This window comes from Strongylocentrotus purpuratus, unplaced genomic scaffold, assembly GCF_000002235.5.
Source record: "Strongylocentrotus purpuratus isolate Spur 01 unplaced genomic scaffold, Spur_5.0 spur5_scaffold_4, whole genome shotgun sequence".
Lineage (NCBI taxonomy): Eukaryota > Metazoa > Echinodermata > Echinoidea > Camarodonta > Strongylocentrotidae > Strongylocentrotus > Strongylocentrotus purpuratus.
In genome coordinates this window covers 15,004,136-15,022,440 of record NW_022145610.1, presented here as the reverse complement: position 1 = coordinate 15,022,440, position 18,305 = coordinate 15,004,136, and the positions used below count along the sequence as shown (strand labels likewise).

Below are 18,305 nucleotides of genomic sequence, written 5' to 3'. Positions count from 1 at the left end.
AAAGGAAATCAATGAAATGTCGATGAGTGGAGAGGACGCGGGGGTACATAATTGGGGTGGATACATAAATCTTGACCCCCCCCCCATCAACACCTACGCTCTTGAGAGAAACACGTGGATATCTTAACCCGTCTGCGAGCATCCTCTTCTCCATTTGCACGGCACTGCATCCTATTTCCTCCCACTTCAAGCCCTCGTCTCGCGGGTACGATGCAAAGAAGAAGATGGGGTATATGATGCAACCCTGGGGCACTCAAGGCCATATACCACACAGTATTAGCTCTGGTGATACCTTAATGTGATACGCCACCGAATAACATTTCCCCGTCTTCTCTCACGATCTTCATCTCGGTGAGCATCATGAGGAGAGGGAAAAAATATGAAAAGATGGCCAGAGGACATAGCTCTTTACATGGACAAAATACAAACCAGAATATTGATGATCCATGTTTGACATCAAAATAGAAGAAGAGTGGAGTAGATGAAGAAATGGCGTAGGCCTATTTTCGAGACAATGTGGGGATAGTCATGGACATAAATAAACGCTTGTGGCTTGTATGATACATACTTTTGCCGGGTACTGAATAAGGACTCACAAATGATGCAGTTTCAAGAATAAATAGATACACCTATTGATTAGGTTTTGACGCAGATCGCTTTAAATATAGTCCGAAATTCCAAGATCAAAACAAGTTATCGTCTGTTATTTTGTTTTAAAAAAGGTGTCAGTTTCTTCAAAAGTAAGATGGTATAAAGATACAAAATTACGCCGTATTCCACTTAATGTAACAGAAGATATTTGAATCGTAGACATTACGCTTCTTTCTTTCATTAATATGTAATAAGACAAATTGAAAAAGAAGTAAAAATCCAAGTAAGAGCGCATCAACTTTTTAACGACAAAAACATTGAAAATGTATATCATTTTGAGAGTTTTGGGCTTTCGAAAACCACTCACACATCCACAAATCGCACATACTCACGCACAGAGAGAGAGAGAGAGAGAGGGGGGGGGGGGGAGGTAAATAGACATAGAAAGAAAGAGAGAGAGAGAGAGAGAGTGTTTGTGTGTGTTTGTGTGTGTGTGTTTGTGCGAGAGAGAGAGAGAGAGAGAGAGAGAGATTTCGTGACCAAGGTAATAACATGAATAAAATATTTCTGATCTTGGCAGAACATCCTCTCAAAATAACCACTACCCCTATAAATTACTCATTTGAAATTCATATTACGTTGCCAACTCGACATAAGTGATACGTCTGTAACGTTTTCTCTGTTGTTGGTGTTGTTTTCATTCCCCAGGTTTGACTCTCGCCACTTTCGTTTTTCTTCTTGAAGAGCCATTTTTTGTCCTTATCTTTATTACCTTTTTTTAATCTAGAGGAGGGGGGGGGGGGGGGGGTCGGATTCAATCTCTTTAATGGCTCTTCAATTTGATCGCGGATGCGTTAAAATCTTATATTCTATTCAGACTTTTAGTGTGATACACGTCGATGAACAGATTTGTCGTCTCGCGTTACACTCTTGTAAAGAAACGTGACGACAAATCCCGTGTCGAATTTCCACAAAATTCCCGTCCTCTCTGCGGCGGTGATTTTTTTTAAAGTATCGACTTCTCATCCACTACAAATGTACTCCAAGGCCCATTAAGTGGTGGAAATCATTACATTTTCCGAATTATTGTGCCTCTTCTACTGTGCGGTATCTTTTACAGGAAAACAAAATATTTTAGAAAAAGAGTAAAGAGGTATTTCATCTCTAGAGGTATTTCATCTCTGAAACCATAACTTTTTCTTGAAAGGAAAAAAAAAACTACGCAAAATATTTCAAACTGTAAATATGTTTATGACGTATAAAATTATATTTGCGACACGTTGTTACTCACGCGTCCTTCAAATTTTGGTTGTTGTCATTGTTGTAGTCTTTTGTTCCCTCTCTCGCTAACTTTCTCTGCAAAATGAAAGTTATCACGATTCACATTGCTTTATATTATACGCCTTATTGTAATGTTATTTTTTTGTAAAGTAATTTTGTATTGTAGAATTTGTGTAAGTTTTATTTAAAAAATGTTTTCGTAGTAATGCTTTTTTTAGAAGTCCAAAATGAAATCTATCAGTTTACTTCAATGGTCTCAAAAAGTTGTAGCCGGGCAATAACTATAGGTAGAAGTTATCTATAAGGCCGAACAAATCTATTTCCCTCATTTCCTCTTTAAATACTCTATTTTCCTTTTTGATTTGAGACTTAACAACATAATGACAACCCTCTTGGTGAATTGCAAAACTCTTGAGGGATTTTCCCATTCGTTAGATATTTATAACTGAAGTAATCAGTAATCATGATTTGTTTTTGTAACGTATGAATCCAATACCGTGAACATTCTTGAAATCCAGACATGACGAAACCATTATTCACAGAGCTGTCTTCTACCACCAGAATGCAGATGAGTAAAGAGAACAAAACTAAGGAAACAGTTTATTTCTTTTTGACCTTGGAATTGCTTTCATATAAACCGAAAGAGCAATTTTTCTTTTTGTATGAAGTTTTCTTAACGTTTCCCTTATAAAGCTTGAATTAAATCTTATTAAAATTCGTGCGAGGGAAAAAAAAAGTAGTTTATATAGACTTAGTCTGATGAAGAAACAAAAGGATGCGCAGAGCTTAACGTCATAATGGTAATATTATATAGTGATCATGTGATTACAATCAAATTCAATTTGGAATCATGGACAATTTGGTCGGGAAACACATGTGATACTACTCCTAACAAACAAGAAAGATATCAAATTTATTTTCAATCGGAGTACATTCTTCTTATTTGTAATGTAGCTGTGTACTACCAAGGACTGAAAGGGAAACGTCCCTTTATTTTTCGTCAGACGGCCAATTTAAACTATTCTATTTTGTATTAAAGTTACCGTAAACAAGAAGAAGCGCGTTGATTAATGACAAAGTATTATCTCTATCCTCACTTTATTTCCGGGGTTGTCCCTAACTTTCAATGGAGGAGCTGCGTGGGTACGCGGGCACGTTACCCGAAGGAATAACCAACAAATGGAGAGAGAGGTGAGAAAGAGACAGGTAAAGAGATTAAGAGATATAAAAGGAAAAGAATGGAAAGCGTGAATCATAATTTTCCTTAACGAAGGAAATGTCGTCCTACCACTCACCTCCCTCCCCTTCCCTATGATTCCAGCTAGTCTTACCTAAATGGCTCGAAAAATACGAAGCCACTGGCGAATTTGATCATCTTCAACTGCCATGGGCCTGTTGACTGGATTGAATGAACTAGATGATTATGAGGTGGGCTGTATTAATGACTATGGCATATTACAGAATCGTTTTCATCACCGATGGGTTACAAAATGATTTCGAAACTATATGAACTCGATTTTCACCAGCGGCTCCTGGTGAAGTAATGAGGGGGAGAGAACCTGAGCTCATGGAGGGCCTTCGCTGTAGAATACTATTCCTCTAGAGATCCCTAATAACATATCAGTTGAAGTGTTACATTACAAAATAATCTAAATACCTTTTATTTTGGATTTGGCGTCTAATTGATCGTTCTCTTTTATTTTTTTAAGCTCTTTGATATTAATCCTGTGGTAGCTTGGGATGCCTAGAAAATCCAGCTTGACATAAAGGCCAAGTCTTAAGCTTATCAGCGCCTTTGATTAGGCAACTAGATATGGGCGCTCTACATATTTCTGAATTGGATTGGATTTGATCTTGACGCATGAAACGCAAGTCGGCGGCGTAATGACTGAGTCGTGTAATATTAACATTAACCCATCGCACACGAGGCGTCATTTTGATTGCGTAAGTACAAGCGCTTGTTGTACACTGTCACTCTTACATGGGCACTCAAAGACGTACCGTCGCTGACGCAGCGCTGACGCAGCGCTGACGCACTCAGATAGCGCCTCCTGTGCATCGAGCATTATTCTTCCCTCCCGATATTAATTTCATATAATGTTCTTTGCAACCCCTGGAAGGTAACGAGGAATTTTTTTTTCGCCTTTTCAAAAGGACAATGTCTTCTCGGAAGTAATTTGTTTTTCTCCCGCCTTCGCAGTTCCTGATGTTGACAGCTGAGCGATGATACGTCAATCTCGACCGTCTGCGCGCGTACACGCATATTGGATATCGTTATGTTTTTCCGACGTCCCCTTTTCTTCTGACGCAATGGAAGGGAGAACGCTGGATGTCCAGGCGAGGACGAAGCAGTGGGCACGTCGACGAAGTCATATTCCAGCCGTGCCAGACGGGATTTATTGAAGCGAGCGGGAAGGATCATCGCAACCCAATGATTATGCTGATTGCTTCAGCGAAATCGAAGTGATGGGTATATAGAGAAATAAGGCGGATCCGTGCTCGAAAAGAGACAGCGATATCCCAGCATGTCATTTCCACCACATTTCCTTTCTCTCTCTACTGTCGAAACGACAGATTGAAACAAAATGAAAGGAACATGGCGTAAATAGAGAGAGAGATAGAGAGAGAGAGAGAGAGAGAGAGAACGGGACTGAGGGAAGAAGAGAGAGAGAGAGAGAGAGAGAGAGAGAGAGAGGGAGATAGATATAAAGAGAGAGAGATAGAGAGAGAGAGAGAGAGAGAGAGAGAGCGAGATAGAGAGAGAGAGAGAGAGAGAGAGGTGAGGGAAAAGTAAAAGCGAGAAGAGTGAAAATGGAAATGGGAGAATAAGCGTGAGTTGAATGCTAATAAGGAGAATTATTTAAAAAATGTTATCGGAAGAGGAACGATAGAAGAAAGACAATTTATTTCTAAAATGAAAGAATATAATTATATTGAAAGAAAAAAACCCCCCCCAGATTTAACCTAAAAAGGGGACATGGGTAGTGTGAAAGAGAGAGAAAAGGGCAAAGAGATGGACAGAGAGAGAATGGGGGAATAAATGGACATAAATAAAGAGTGTGAAAACGAGAGAGAGAGAGATAGAGAGAGAGAGTGAGAGAGAGAGAGAGAGAGAGAGAGAGGGACGGGGAGAGGCACGAGACATGGAGATAACAAGATGTATAAGGGAATGGGAAAGAACACAACGGAAGGGAGGGAGAACTTGCAAAGAGGGAGAAATGGAGAGAGAAAGAGAGATAGAGAGAGAGAGAGAGAGAGAAAAGCGATAGGACAGGTAGATGAAAGTTGAACAACAAAAACAACCCCGAAAGTATGAACTGTAACAGCAGGGGGTCATCTTTGTCAGGTGTGGTAATTCGAAGAAGGTTTATCAGGCTCATCGATCTCGTCAGGAACCATAAAATTGGCAACAAAACACAGGAAATTAAACCTGTAATGAAGTCAGCAGAGAAAGAACGCGATAAATCACAGCTCGAGCGTTATTTATTGCTCTTGTTTGTCCGCTTCCGAATGCACCCCAAGCGCAAAGAAATTTATAAGAAAACCCTAACATTTCTGATCTCATCAAGATGTCTATACAATAAAACACTAGACCGATTCATCATCTCAACGACACACAAGTATCAAAATACACTCGCATCAGGCAACCGGTAAAGGGTACACTTCCTTTTTCACAAACTTTTGGCATTTAGACGATTCCGTCACAAATAATTTCGTACAAGTTTGCCCAACCTATAGGCGTTGTCAACGCGGCGCGTAATTGATACAAGGTGCGTTCGATTACAGACGAAAACGGTAAACTCAATGAAGGCAATGTATGTTTTCGAGGAGAATTTTGCATTGATGAAAGTGTCCGTAAATTCGAAACCGGCCGAGCTCTTTGGCTTTGATAGGAACGTGACACGAACACGTTTGGAAAGAGGAAAGCCGGCCAAGTATTCTTTGAACGCCAAATGCGTGGCGTCGCTTTATCGCTTGAAGCTCTAGTACCTAAGGATACATCTTTATCTGTTTTTTACTCTCCCTCTCTGTAATTAGATATATAAACATATATGCGTGTGTGTGTTTGTGTGTGTGTATTTATATGGTTAATATATATATAAGAGAATAATGGTTGCTATTATAAAAGTTTTCCATTTTATTGCTGTCCTTTTTTCTTCAAATAAGTGCAAAGGTTGAAAAAAAAAAAACAACCTCCAAACATATCACTATCTTGTTGATTCCAACACTTTCTGACTCATGTATGTGCTATCACTCTCATTTACAAGCACACGTTGCTCCTTAAGGGCCCTGGCCTATTGTGCATTCTGTATTTTTGATTTGTACTTGATATTTTCAGGATGCCAAATATAACTAAATTTAATTGAATTGATTAAAAAAAAAAAACTTTGCTTCGTAAAAGGTTCCACGTATTTCATTTTTAACAATAATTGTCTCTATGTTTACATGTCTATCATTGTTTTTGTTATGCATTATATTGTTATATCTTAAATAAAAATGATAATAATTATAATAATAATAGTAGATTCTTGTATAGCTCTCATGTCTGTCAGACTTTACACTCCTGGTGCCCCTTAACTTCGTTTTGTGGAATTACCCTCTATCTTCAAGAAAAATGTACAAAAGAAAGTTAAATGAAGTCATCCATATAAGTGTTTTGATGCTGTTTTGGAGCAGCTGCTGCTTCTGTTTTCGATGTTATTCACAAATTCACAAAAAGACTCTGTAATGCATACATTCCATCTCTTCATTGTCCTTCTCATATAGAAGTCTCTAAAAGCTCTTTTCAAAAGATCTTCCTTTGCAGTGCAAGTCTCTCTACTTTATTGAAATTGGTCTCGGTTAAAGATGTGATCAATGTAAATCTCTTTATAAACTGGGAAAACAAAACTTTTGTTTCGTTTATCACAAATATTATATGATTAAAGATAATATAGAAATTATCAAGTTTAAAGTCTATTTGTATTGATTAGTATCGAATCTATTTGTCTGCTTGCTGAAGTTCAAGAACAAGTTCAAGAACAAGTTAACTATAAACGAACCCAAATCAAAATCTACAACTGTAATTACATGTTCCGAAAAGAATTCATAGTGAATCTTTCAAATATATCATGATCACAAGCCTAGGGCACAATCCTATTGCTAAAGACTTATCTATCTGCAAAATTTCATGCGCGTTATAAAGAGGTGCTTGTTAGAATCTGCTCCAAAACACAAGTTATACAATACAACAATAGAGGAGGATTGGTTTGGAAAAGGTAGTGTAAACCAAAAATCCTACGGGTTTTATGTTTGTTCAGTTATCGGTCAGTTAACTTTTCCGCTAGTTATGATTTAATCTATCTTCAGCAAAGTTTTGCTTAGTTCTCTTTTGTGTAGTTATAATAATAAATAATATATTATATGCACATAACTGTGTGTAATATATAATATACATATAATAGTATATAATAACTAAGGTGTGACCGAACTCTGGTCTAGTTTACTTTTAACTTTTCAAGTTTATAGCTTTCCAGGTGACTATTTGTATACAATTCAACTTGTTTCTGTTTCTGTAAGTGGTATGATGAAGTTTATTAACAAATAATTTTTGATTTACAACTCGGTTAATAATGTCATGACGTCTAAAAGAAAAGGTGAATGTCCGCCCGTCTAGATGGGATACAGATTCTGATTCATAAGACGTAACAAAGATGGGTTTACTTAGAAATGATATAACCCTATGGAAAATAAACCTCTCCAAAAGGCTTGAACACCCAATTTTGATTGATCATCGCTTAATTTACTATCATTAGGGAGTTTGTTTATTCCTTTTTTTAAATGATACCAATATAATTTCCCAGTCACCGAATGTACATTACATCAACATTAAGGGACAAGGTCAAATGTGAAAGGTTGCAAAATGCTCTGCTCTTACTTTGAAGAGTGTGGGACTGTTGTGAAATGCACTGCATAACAATACCAGTGCTTACCAGTGCATTTCGCAACTTTACACTTTTGACCCTACCTCTTATTATGATGTACTACTCATTCCAATGTTGCGAAACTATATCAAATATTGTATCATTTGAAAAAAGGAGTTTACTTACTGTCTAATGAAACTAAATAAAGCTAGCATTCATCTAGCTTTCGAGCTGATTTTTTAAATCATTTACGCAACGAAAGCTTGACCTGTCCCCTATTATACCTACTTTTTAAAAAAAAGTGTTAATAAGGTGTAGTTCCTTTAAAAGCAGTGACTTGATTTAAGAGTAAAGTGATGGTATCCATTTAACAAAATGATCGTGAGCCCGGATGGGAGGCGTAAGGTTCCCGGAAGCGAGTCGCGCTCTTTCGCCTGAAGACCGTGGTCAGGAAACTTGAACCGGTGAATGCACTGACAGCGACCTCCCCTCAGGCGCCGAAAATGTGTGCGTTTGCGTGCGTTTGCGTGTGCGTTGCATGTGTGTGCACCGTGATGTGTGTTTATGGAGCATACCTCTGATGCCTTTAACGAGGCGCCAAAATGCGTACGCGCTCATAATTGGATCTGCGTGCCTTATTGTTAGCCTCCATAAAAAGGCGAGGCGCCGAAAATGTGTTCGCGCGTATGTATGTGGTTGTGCGTATCTGTTCTCCGGAGTGTGTGAGAAGGTATAGATACTTTTTTTACAAGCTAAAGTGAAAAACATTTCCGAAAGTCGGGAGTACGCTTCATCTCTTTTACCCGTATCCATGGTCTAGTGGGTAACGTATTGGCGTACGATTCCTGCCGGAGACTTAAAACAAACAACTTTGCAAATATTTCAAATGGAAAAAATAAAATAAAAAGAAAATATAGATCAGTACAAGGGAACTTTGATTTCACCTACGCAACCACTAAATTCTCATTTCCTATCGTAGTATTGTATATATTTGTGTTTGTGTATGTGTATGTGTGTGTGTGATAACCCGTCCTACTTTGGCTTAGACAGAGTAATAAACCATCAAGAATGATCTGGTTGCTATGGAAATATGTATTGTGTGAAAAGTGCGCAAAGGTTATTTTCAGTTGATTTGAAAATAATAATGGATGGTTGTCTGTAGATTTTACGTCTACTATAATCCTCCTATTATACTGGACGCGTCATAGTATGTCTATAAAACACTCCTTCTTCTCTGCTTTATAAGATAAGTTAGTTCCCGACACTAAGGATGCGATTTCATTGTTATCACTTAATAGTAGACTGACGCCACTCATCCTCTTTAACGATCTCCGACATGAAATATAACGAAACCTGACGTTCCTGCAATAAAGTGTTCTATTACAGCTGTATTAGCTTCTATAACTAACTTATGATTTGTACCATACTCCTTGCCAGGCGCGTGCATAGGGGGGGGGGGGGGGGGGTTTGGGGGGTTAAATCCCCCCTTTGGTAATTTTTTGTGTGTAAACTCCCCCTAAATTTCCCTAAACCCCCCCTTTTGGATTTTTTTTTTCAATAAAAAAAAAAAAAAAAAAAAAAAATCCCATGGCCGACCTCAAAAAGATGACCTTACCCCCCCCCCCCCCAACGCAGCAAAATGTCAAATTTTCAAAAATTTCGATACCAAAAAAAAAAAAAAGTGTCCGCTAACGATTATTTAACAGTCTACAGCAGGGAAACATACGTACGCAATAGCGGTCGAATCCATGCGATACGTCACAGAACGGGCCGTGCGCAAACACAATGGCGACGTCCTGAAAATTCTCAGAGCCGCGAAAGACGAAGGATTCTAAAGAATAGTTACGTCCTCCTTTATGTCAAATGTATGATGCTTCATATTTTTCAGATAGTGTTTTTAATGGCCCCAAAACTGAAATTAACAAGCAGTTTGAGGTTAATTCCCCTTTAAAGAGATAGGACATTCATCCGTATGGACAGTGTCATCCCAGAAGACCGACATCATACCAGACCGAACGCTTAAAAATATTCACGATACCAACAGAAACTTCAGGAAAGAGAGAATTATGTCGGTCTCTGTGGCTGTCGGTCTCGTGTGCTTTCAGTCTCGTGTGATGTCGTTGTGGTGGGCATTATCTCTCTTTCTCTCGCTCTCTCCCTCGTGTGATGACGGTCTGGTAGACTATCAGGCTCATTAGCTTTCTCTCTTTCTCTAATTCTCCCTTTCTTTCTCTAATTCTCTCTCTCTCTCTCTCTCTCTCTCTATCTCTCTCGAGGGATGTTGGTCTCGTTGGCTGTCAGCCTCGTGTGCTGTCCTTCTCATGAGCTGTCGGTCTCGTTTTATGTTGGTCTATTAGGCTATCGGTCTCATGTGCTGTCGGTCTATTGCGAAGTCGGCCTCGTGTGCAGTCGGTCTCCTGTGCTGTCGGTCTTGTGAATTGTAGCCGTGGTTCATAATGATGTCCTTGTACTCATTTTGAGGTAGGGTTAATTTTCACATTCTATCTACACATTATCTAATGAAGATGTGAACCTGTTTTCGTAATAATAGTAATATAGATTTTATCAATAAAAATGATAATAATAATAAAAATTATTATAATTATTTGAAATGAATACAAATCATAATTCATGAACGCCATAATCTTTTTGATTGTCGTGTACAACCGTTCGGTGTCTCTACTTTCAAGAGAAACATACTAAGAAACATACACACACACATCCCACACAACCTACACACATCAATACACAAGTATTATAATTGGTCGGTTGTGGGCTATTTGACAAAGAAGGTAAGTTTTTCCTGAATTTTACAAATAGGCTTTAAATTAAGATATTCATAGTTTATAACGATATTTAACGACTATTGTTAGAGACTACACTACACTACACCACAATATAAACTAAATAATTCCCTTGTTCATTTGGAACAAGTTTTTTGAGTATCTTCCAATATCATGCGGAATGCACAATGTAAACCCGTTTAAGATGCATATAACTGAATTTGTTTGTCTTTTTTTCTTTTTCAATTCTCGTTTTATTAATTCTTCCATCACAATCTCAAACTTTTACAACATATATCATTAACATAAGTTCATAAAACCATACACGTATTTTTTTTCTTCATTTTTTTCTTATTAAGACATGAATTGTACATGTGCAACATAATATAGACTTTAACCTATTTGTTTCGAATGTACTCTGATATTCGATTAGGAAACTATTATATTTATTTTTCTTTCTGATCCATTTCTATTCTTTTTCTAAGCTGTGAAAGAGAAATATAATTCAAACCAGATTTTCTAAGATCTAAGTCAGTTTTCCTCACCTACTTTGATAAGATGATCTGCTGTAATTTTTATTTCTGTGTCAAGCACTTTTTGTATAAACCAGGATAAATATAATTTGAAGGAATCATTACATTAACATGAAATAAAAGCATGAACAATGTCTTCACTTGGTTCACATGTTTTATCTAACTGAAGTTGTAACTCCCATATCTCCGGTGTAAATTTGTAAAGGCATACATTGTTACCTTGTACAGATTATAGGCCAATTAAAAGAAACCAAAGCTCCCATTTTTCGTTGTATCTATTGCAAGGTAACATTGAATATCTCTACGAATAACACTGCACCCTCAAGCAACATATTATTGTAGTCATTTTGTTTTTCTCCGGTTGTTACATGAATCCCTACCCAATACTTTCCGGATTTTATCCAATGTGAAGACGGGTTTCTGTTACGATACTTCTCTCGCTACTGGGCATATAATTTTCACTTAAAGTCTTTTTGTTCTTTCGTTTCTTAAAGTAAAGACACTAATTTGTACACATGCCTAGGCTAGGGAATCAAAATCCTTCTTTTTCCAATCCGATGCGGTTAGTTTGAGGCGTGCGCAAAAGCAGGGTAATTTAGCGGGAGATATTACATCCGATACAGGGCCCAAAGGGCATTTTGTTGTATTGGATGACAACATGAGATTCAGGGGATGGAATGTAAGACATGCGTGAATGGATTCGACTATCTGGGCGCGTCTATAGGGCAGTAGTGATTACAAGATTACTAGAAACTCTCTTATTATTACTATTATTATCATATTTTTAAAATTATCATTATTGTTGTTGTTGTTGTCTGAATTGTATAGTTTCGATCACTGTACTTGTCTCTCTTATTGTCCCTCCTTTTTCTTCTGGAAAATGGCTATCGATGCCCTTGAGTAGGGATGTCAGAACTAGGGTGTCTGAAGGATACCACACTATTACTGTCGAAACAGGCGATTAGACTCCTACAAAATCATGTATCATACTTCTCCCTATAGTTTTCATTTATTTATTTATTTATTTCTAATCTTTTGTCAGGGTAGCCTATTCACCAGTAAGTAGTGGTCTTCCATGGGGCCATGAATAAACATGAACATATTTACATCAAACGGCATAACGTTATTATAGTCGCGGAGTTAGGGATGTAATTGAGGCGTCCATCGCTATTTTGTGACCAAATTTTCTCTGCCACTCTTGCAATCCCATGTCTTGTTTTCCTTCAATCTCGCTCTCTCTCTCACACGCACGCACACCTAATAATAATAATAATCAGATAATGTATTCCGTTCTGAAAGTGACTTTTGGTCATACAATATTTGTTGTATAATGTGCAATAGTGAATAATGTCAAATTCAGGCAGTAACATGTAATCAATGACATTTTGTCACACCAGCAGTCCCTGTAAGTAGAGTCCGAAATAGGCCGATCAAAGTGGTTCAATATGGAGCAAAACAACGCTCTCTTGTCCTTAAAACCAACCTGGGCCCCGTCTTACAAAGAGTTACGATTGATCCAAATCAATCGCAAGTCCTCCAATCAATCGCAAGTTTGCAGTCTCCTATCTCTTATGTACATAGTTGCAATTGATATCAATCGCAAATAAGTTGCGATTGATATCAACTCTTTGTAAGACGGGGCCCAGGTTTTACAAGGCTCTGTGGTCATAACCACCGTTTTCAAGACTACCCAGGGTTTGTATCCAGCTTATATTTCAGATTCAAATGCAGCCTATAACCATGGAGATATCTTTTACCATCTATAAAGGAATTTGCCAGTATCTTCATTCAACCTTCTTTTGACAAATGAAGAACGACTTGGGAAGAAGTATCTGTTGAGAGCCCCAAAGCGATGTAAACATATCCTACCACAACTGCGATACATTACTGATCAGTGTTTAAAGAATCTCCTTCTCCTTGAAAATTTCTTCTGCGACAGACATTGAGTGATTATCGTGATAGACTGGGTGATCATGCAATATCCTGAATTAAAGAAAATTACCTTGTTATGATAGGACTCACTGTAGGTCTATTGTTTCATTCGGAATGGTGTAAAATGGGAGCATGCCTTTGGTTGCCCGGTAAAAGGTTCCGTAGCGTGCGCGCTGGTAAAAACAGGTGGAACCGAGAAAAACGCCTTTGAAGTTTTAACACCGACTTCAAGTGCTAAAAACGACATTGTTTCTATGTTCCATGTAGCCAAAAACATTTCTTAGAGAAAGATATTTACCTGATTATTATGTTCTCAAAATAATTTGCAAATATATTTTTCATTTTTTCACGGTTTGCCGGGCAATCGAATTTGTCACCTGAAATCTCTGATTTCCTATTTAAGAGATTCCAACGCACCATCCATATTTTAATCATTTACAACGTTAATATGTGTGATAGTGATCAATATCATAATTTGAAAATTAAAGAACTACTGAGGAGAAGTATCTGCTGAGAGCCCTTAAGTGATGTAAAAAAAAATCCATCCTACCTCACCTGCTTCTCCTTGAACTATCGGTCATTATCAGTTACCATTTTTCCCCCAGTGAAGGACTTTGAGTAATGATTGTGACGCACTGGATGATCATGCAGTCCTGAATATAAAAAACTACCGTGTTATATATAGGACTCATTGTAGGCCTATTGTTGTATTTGGAGGTGCAAAAAAGATCCTGCCTTTAATATAATGTCAATTGATGTCTTTGCTGAAGAGAAAAATTATTTAAGAAATTCTAATGTACCATCCATATGCAATCATTCATAACGTTAGTATCTTATATAATGGTCTCTTTCATAGACTTTTTTTGGTACACATTATTACGGCTATTCTTTTAACGATGTGTCTACTGAAGTTAATTTAAACATATTTATTCAGAGTATGATGAATATAACCCATATAAACTGTTCTTGAGATGGTATGAATAGTAAAGAGAGCCCATTTTGTAGCTGATTGACCCAATTTTTACAGAGCCCGTCACAGTTATGGCAAATTGATAACAATCAATGTTAGCTCAAATTGATTTGATGAAATTGCTCACAAGCATCAATGTAAGCTAAGATTGATTCGGCCTTAAATTGATTTTGAAGATCGAAATCAGTTTTAGTTGATGAACAACCCTCCCAGAGCATATCTTTTAGTACTGTTCTTTTTTTTCTCCAAAAATTATGTTTTTTCTGCCAAATTATTTCTTTCAATGATGATGAATTGTTTTCTTACTAATCTTCATTTTTATTTCTCCATTTTCTCATTCAAGGTACATCATCATAATGCACCCCTTAAAGCCTAGGATGACGACTTACACTGCATGTTTCGTTCTTTGTTTCATCTGGGTCTTCTCTCTCGCAATCGTTATTCCAACGGCCCTTTACTCCGGAACCCACGACTACTATTTCAACGGCGGCGGCGAAAATATCCACGTCACACAGTGCAGCGAGCGCTGGCCCAACAGCAAGGCGATGAAAGCCTACACCCTAGTCCTAGTCATCGGCGAGTTCCTTCTGCCGCTTACTATCATGTCGGTGACGTATTTTCTGATAGCTCGCAAGCTCTGGTTCCGTCGTGTTCCAGGTGGACATGCCACTGAGCAACAGGAAATGGCTGCTGAATCCTCCAAACGCCGTACCGTCCGGCTTCTGATCATTGTGGTGGCGCTCTTCGCGTTTTGTTGGGCACCTTATCATATGTTTGCCATCATGCGTGACATCGTCTTCCCCAGCTACCAGGAGTCGCACCTGACCCTGTTCCTGACCGTCTTCTATCTGGTAGAAGCCTTAGCCATGAGTAACAGTATGTTCAACACCCTAATCTATGTGGTCTTCAACGCCAACGTCCGAAAGTATGTCCTGCAAATACCAGATTCGTGTCGACGCCTCAAGCCAAGCGACAAGGCTACCGTGCGCTACTGGCATCCGCTGGCGACGCGCACCAGTTCTCATTGCATGCGCAGTTCGGTAAGGTCAAGTCAACTCCGCACCAACACAACCTCCATTTCCACCCGCCTCACCATAAATCTCAACCGACCGACGTCGTGTTCATCAGGCCCTCAAAGTGGAACCGTGCATGATCTTAAATGCTGATGGTATTCTGGTCTGGTCAGTATGGTTCCGAAGGAATTTGTTCCAGAGGAATTGCTGAACTCCGAACTCGATGACAACATAGTACACTAGCTTCAATCAGTTTCACCCACCCCGTCTCACTCATCTTTGCTAAAACATGGCTACTCATTCGCGAAAGATTATCGATATTATACCAGATGAAGAATACCCAAACGCGACACAAATCGGACGAACACCCAGACGCTTGCCGTTGGGTGAAACAATATTTGTACATTTATAAAAACGAGGACACCGACTACATCAGAATGTGACTCAATCAGTCAACTAATAATCGTTGTACACTAGGTTCACGGTTAGTGTTATATGTTCAAACTTGTATTCACTAACTGAACTTAATTCCCAGGGAGGGAGAACAAAAATAGAATAAGGGAAGTAAATATTGTGACCCAACCGGTATTTCATGAGAAATGTAGACTAAAGACTTTCATGTTCATATGCGCACTGTAGGTTAAATATCGAACCCTTTCAAGGTCCCTTTAGTAGCACCTTTAGGGTGCATATTTTGTACATGATTGAGTGTATGTCTTAAAGGTAAAGGACAGTATTGGAAACGCCCCAATTTCAAAAAATGAAATGGAAGCTCTCATTACCAATAATGTGAAAGAATATGTTTTGACTAATACATGATGATAAACAATTTGCCGGGAAACCGCCTACTAATTCATATATTTGGTAAATTTGTTTCTCTCATGGTCTGTGAGAGATATAGGGTAGTCCCATATACATCTTTCTGTGTATGGTGCTTGTAACTTTACGAAGAATGGGCCAAGTTTCTTATCATTTTGATGATTCCAGAACCTTGCAGATGCTAGATGCTAGATGATCAACCTTTTCTGATCGATTCCACAACGTTTCTTTCACAATGCAATCGCATGACCATAACTGGTCTTTACCTTTAACAGTATAGAGCTGCTTCATTGAACCCTATAACCAACATAATTATGTTTTGTTTTAAATGATGCAATGTGAAAGCTTATTTGCAAAGAAAAGAAAATATGTGGATGCAGAAAGCATAAAGAAACATCCCATTATTTCTACTATCGCACCCACAAATAGGTGCCTCTATTGCGTTATATATTTTGTATTTAACAAAAATGTACCTACATGAACATATCTAAGTTATATGTTAAAGTATTTATTTGTCTTCATTGACTGTTTAATGATCGTAGTGACTCCTTGTACAACGTACTGTCATAATCACTGAACATGTACCTTTTAACAATTAGAACAGTTTATAAGCTATTGTTAGGTTTTTTTATTTATCAAAAGTACTAATGGAACTAGAAGTGCAATTGTGCAGCAGTTAAGTGTTTTACCTCCTCCTACTGTACTTAAAATACGGAGTTAGAATACAGTTTTGTTTGCTCTTGGCTGTTAATATACGTTGAATGTCTCCTGAATCTAGCATTCATTATAGATTCATCTCCAAGTTGTAAAGATACTTTGTCCCTTCTGAAGCCAACATAAAACTATGTAGAACTTTGCAGGAATTATGAATACGTAATGTATGTCCTATCTGTGAAATTTTTGAGCAGCACAAAACGTACAACCATTCGGTACAATGGTCTGAAAATCAGACTATTACTTACTGACTTGGTATTTGACAACTAAAAGTCGTCAGTTTCCCACTTACAAACATTTTCAAGCCCCCCCCCCTTTTAGGGAAGTTCTGAATTAGAATTATCTTTCAAATGCCGTTGGAATTTAACCTTTTCATTTTCGTTGGCCTGCAATTGGGACATAGTACCTTTAAAGTGCAATCCTAAACTTGAAATAATTTTATTTGTATGAAAGCACAAAAGTAAGCGATTCAGAATGGCGAACGTTTGAAATACATCGGACCAATGATTAGAAATTCATGAATGCTTGAAATTTGAGATCACTAATTCTATGCCAATGTCAAACGTCAGTTTGGTCAGGGGATTTTGACGTGGTGGCGGATAGCTCTCCCGTTTGTCATGTACAAAAATATTAATTTCAGTTTTTTCTCCTAAGTGCCTTCTCCTCCGGGGTAATACTCAAATTATATTATGAGTGGCATATTTTCATAGATCCTCTAAACAATAAAAACCCTCCTGAGTAATACATTTTTGAGAAAATTGAAATTTTAAAGATTGTGTTTATTGGAGCAAACGGGAAGGTTGTCCGCCACTACATCACGGAGACATTACTGATTTAGTCAATTTGAAGTGCCCATACCTAAAGTGATTACAACTTTTTAAAATTAATACGTTTCTCAAAGTTCGCCCAATTTCATTCAAACTTCCACCGGTTTACTTCTCTGATTTTTCTCCTTTCCTATAAGGGTAGTTTACCATCAAGGTTGAATTTCCCTTTAACTTCAAGTTCCACTTGTTTGGTCATTGTGCGGTATCAATATAATACGATCATGTTTTTTTGCGTAATGCTTGAGAAAAGGGGGTGAAATGGTCACCAGTCTTAAAATATCGTTCAATGTTTAGTTCTTTCGATTTCCCTGGAGGATGAGTGCTTTCTTGGTATTCATCGACGGGGAAGATAAGAGTAACTGGATACTGTCTTCCCAGGCGACACCAGGAGTGTTCAGGTTCCAGTCCTGTGTCCCCAAGTTCACCTCAGGGCCTCCCAGGGTACCTCGCACTAACTAACACTCAGATTAAAAACTAATTACCGTCTAAGCATATCTCGTTTTTTGTACATCGTTCGTTGAGGAGAAACAAAGTAATCTAACCAGGGATATGCCGTGTTTTTGTTGACACGGTATCCTCCAGGTGCATCTTCAAGCCCTTGGCTGTTGCACCACCGTGTATTTATTGTTCCATTTGTCTCATTTCGCCCTCCTCCCCTGAAGCTGTGTACGAACTCGTCGATCCCCTGAATAAGGTTCTTATGATTCTCCGAACATTGATTGAATTTTGTGTGTTTGTCGTCATCGATCATTCCCCTTGTGTCCCTCTTCTGATTATCACATTACTCCAGTGTCCTCCTCATTCGAAGGATGGCATCACTTTATCAAGCACAAATATGTATTTATGCAGTGTGCAGACCGACAAGTGTCATTAAAGAACTGACAACATTCTCAGCATGGGATGGACACTATGACACTGGAATAGCAGGTTCGTGTATAT

At 38.1% G+C, this 18,305-nt stretch overlaps 1 protein-coding gene across 2 annotated transcripts in view; it reads left to right on the top strand.

The window, feature by feature from the left end:
- LOC587298 (prokineticin receptor 2-like) overlaps positions 1-15,772 on the top strand; it is a 35,383-nt gene extending 19,611 nt beyond the window's left edge. For both annotated transcript variants that reach the window (XM_787033.4, XM_011682640.2), the window contains exon 3: positions 14,337-15,772. In XM_787033.4, the coding sequence (XP_792126.1) occupies positions 14,337-15,159 (823 nt within the window). In that variant the 3' untranslated portion in view covers positions 15,160-15,772. The remainder of the gene's footprint in view (positions 1-14,336) is intronic.
- The last annotated feature ends 2,533 nt before the right edge of the window (positions 15,773-18,305 follow it).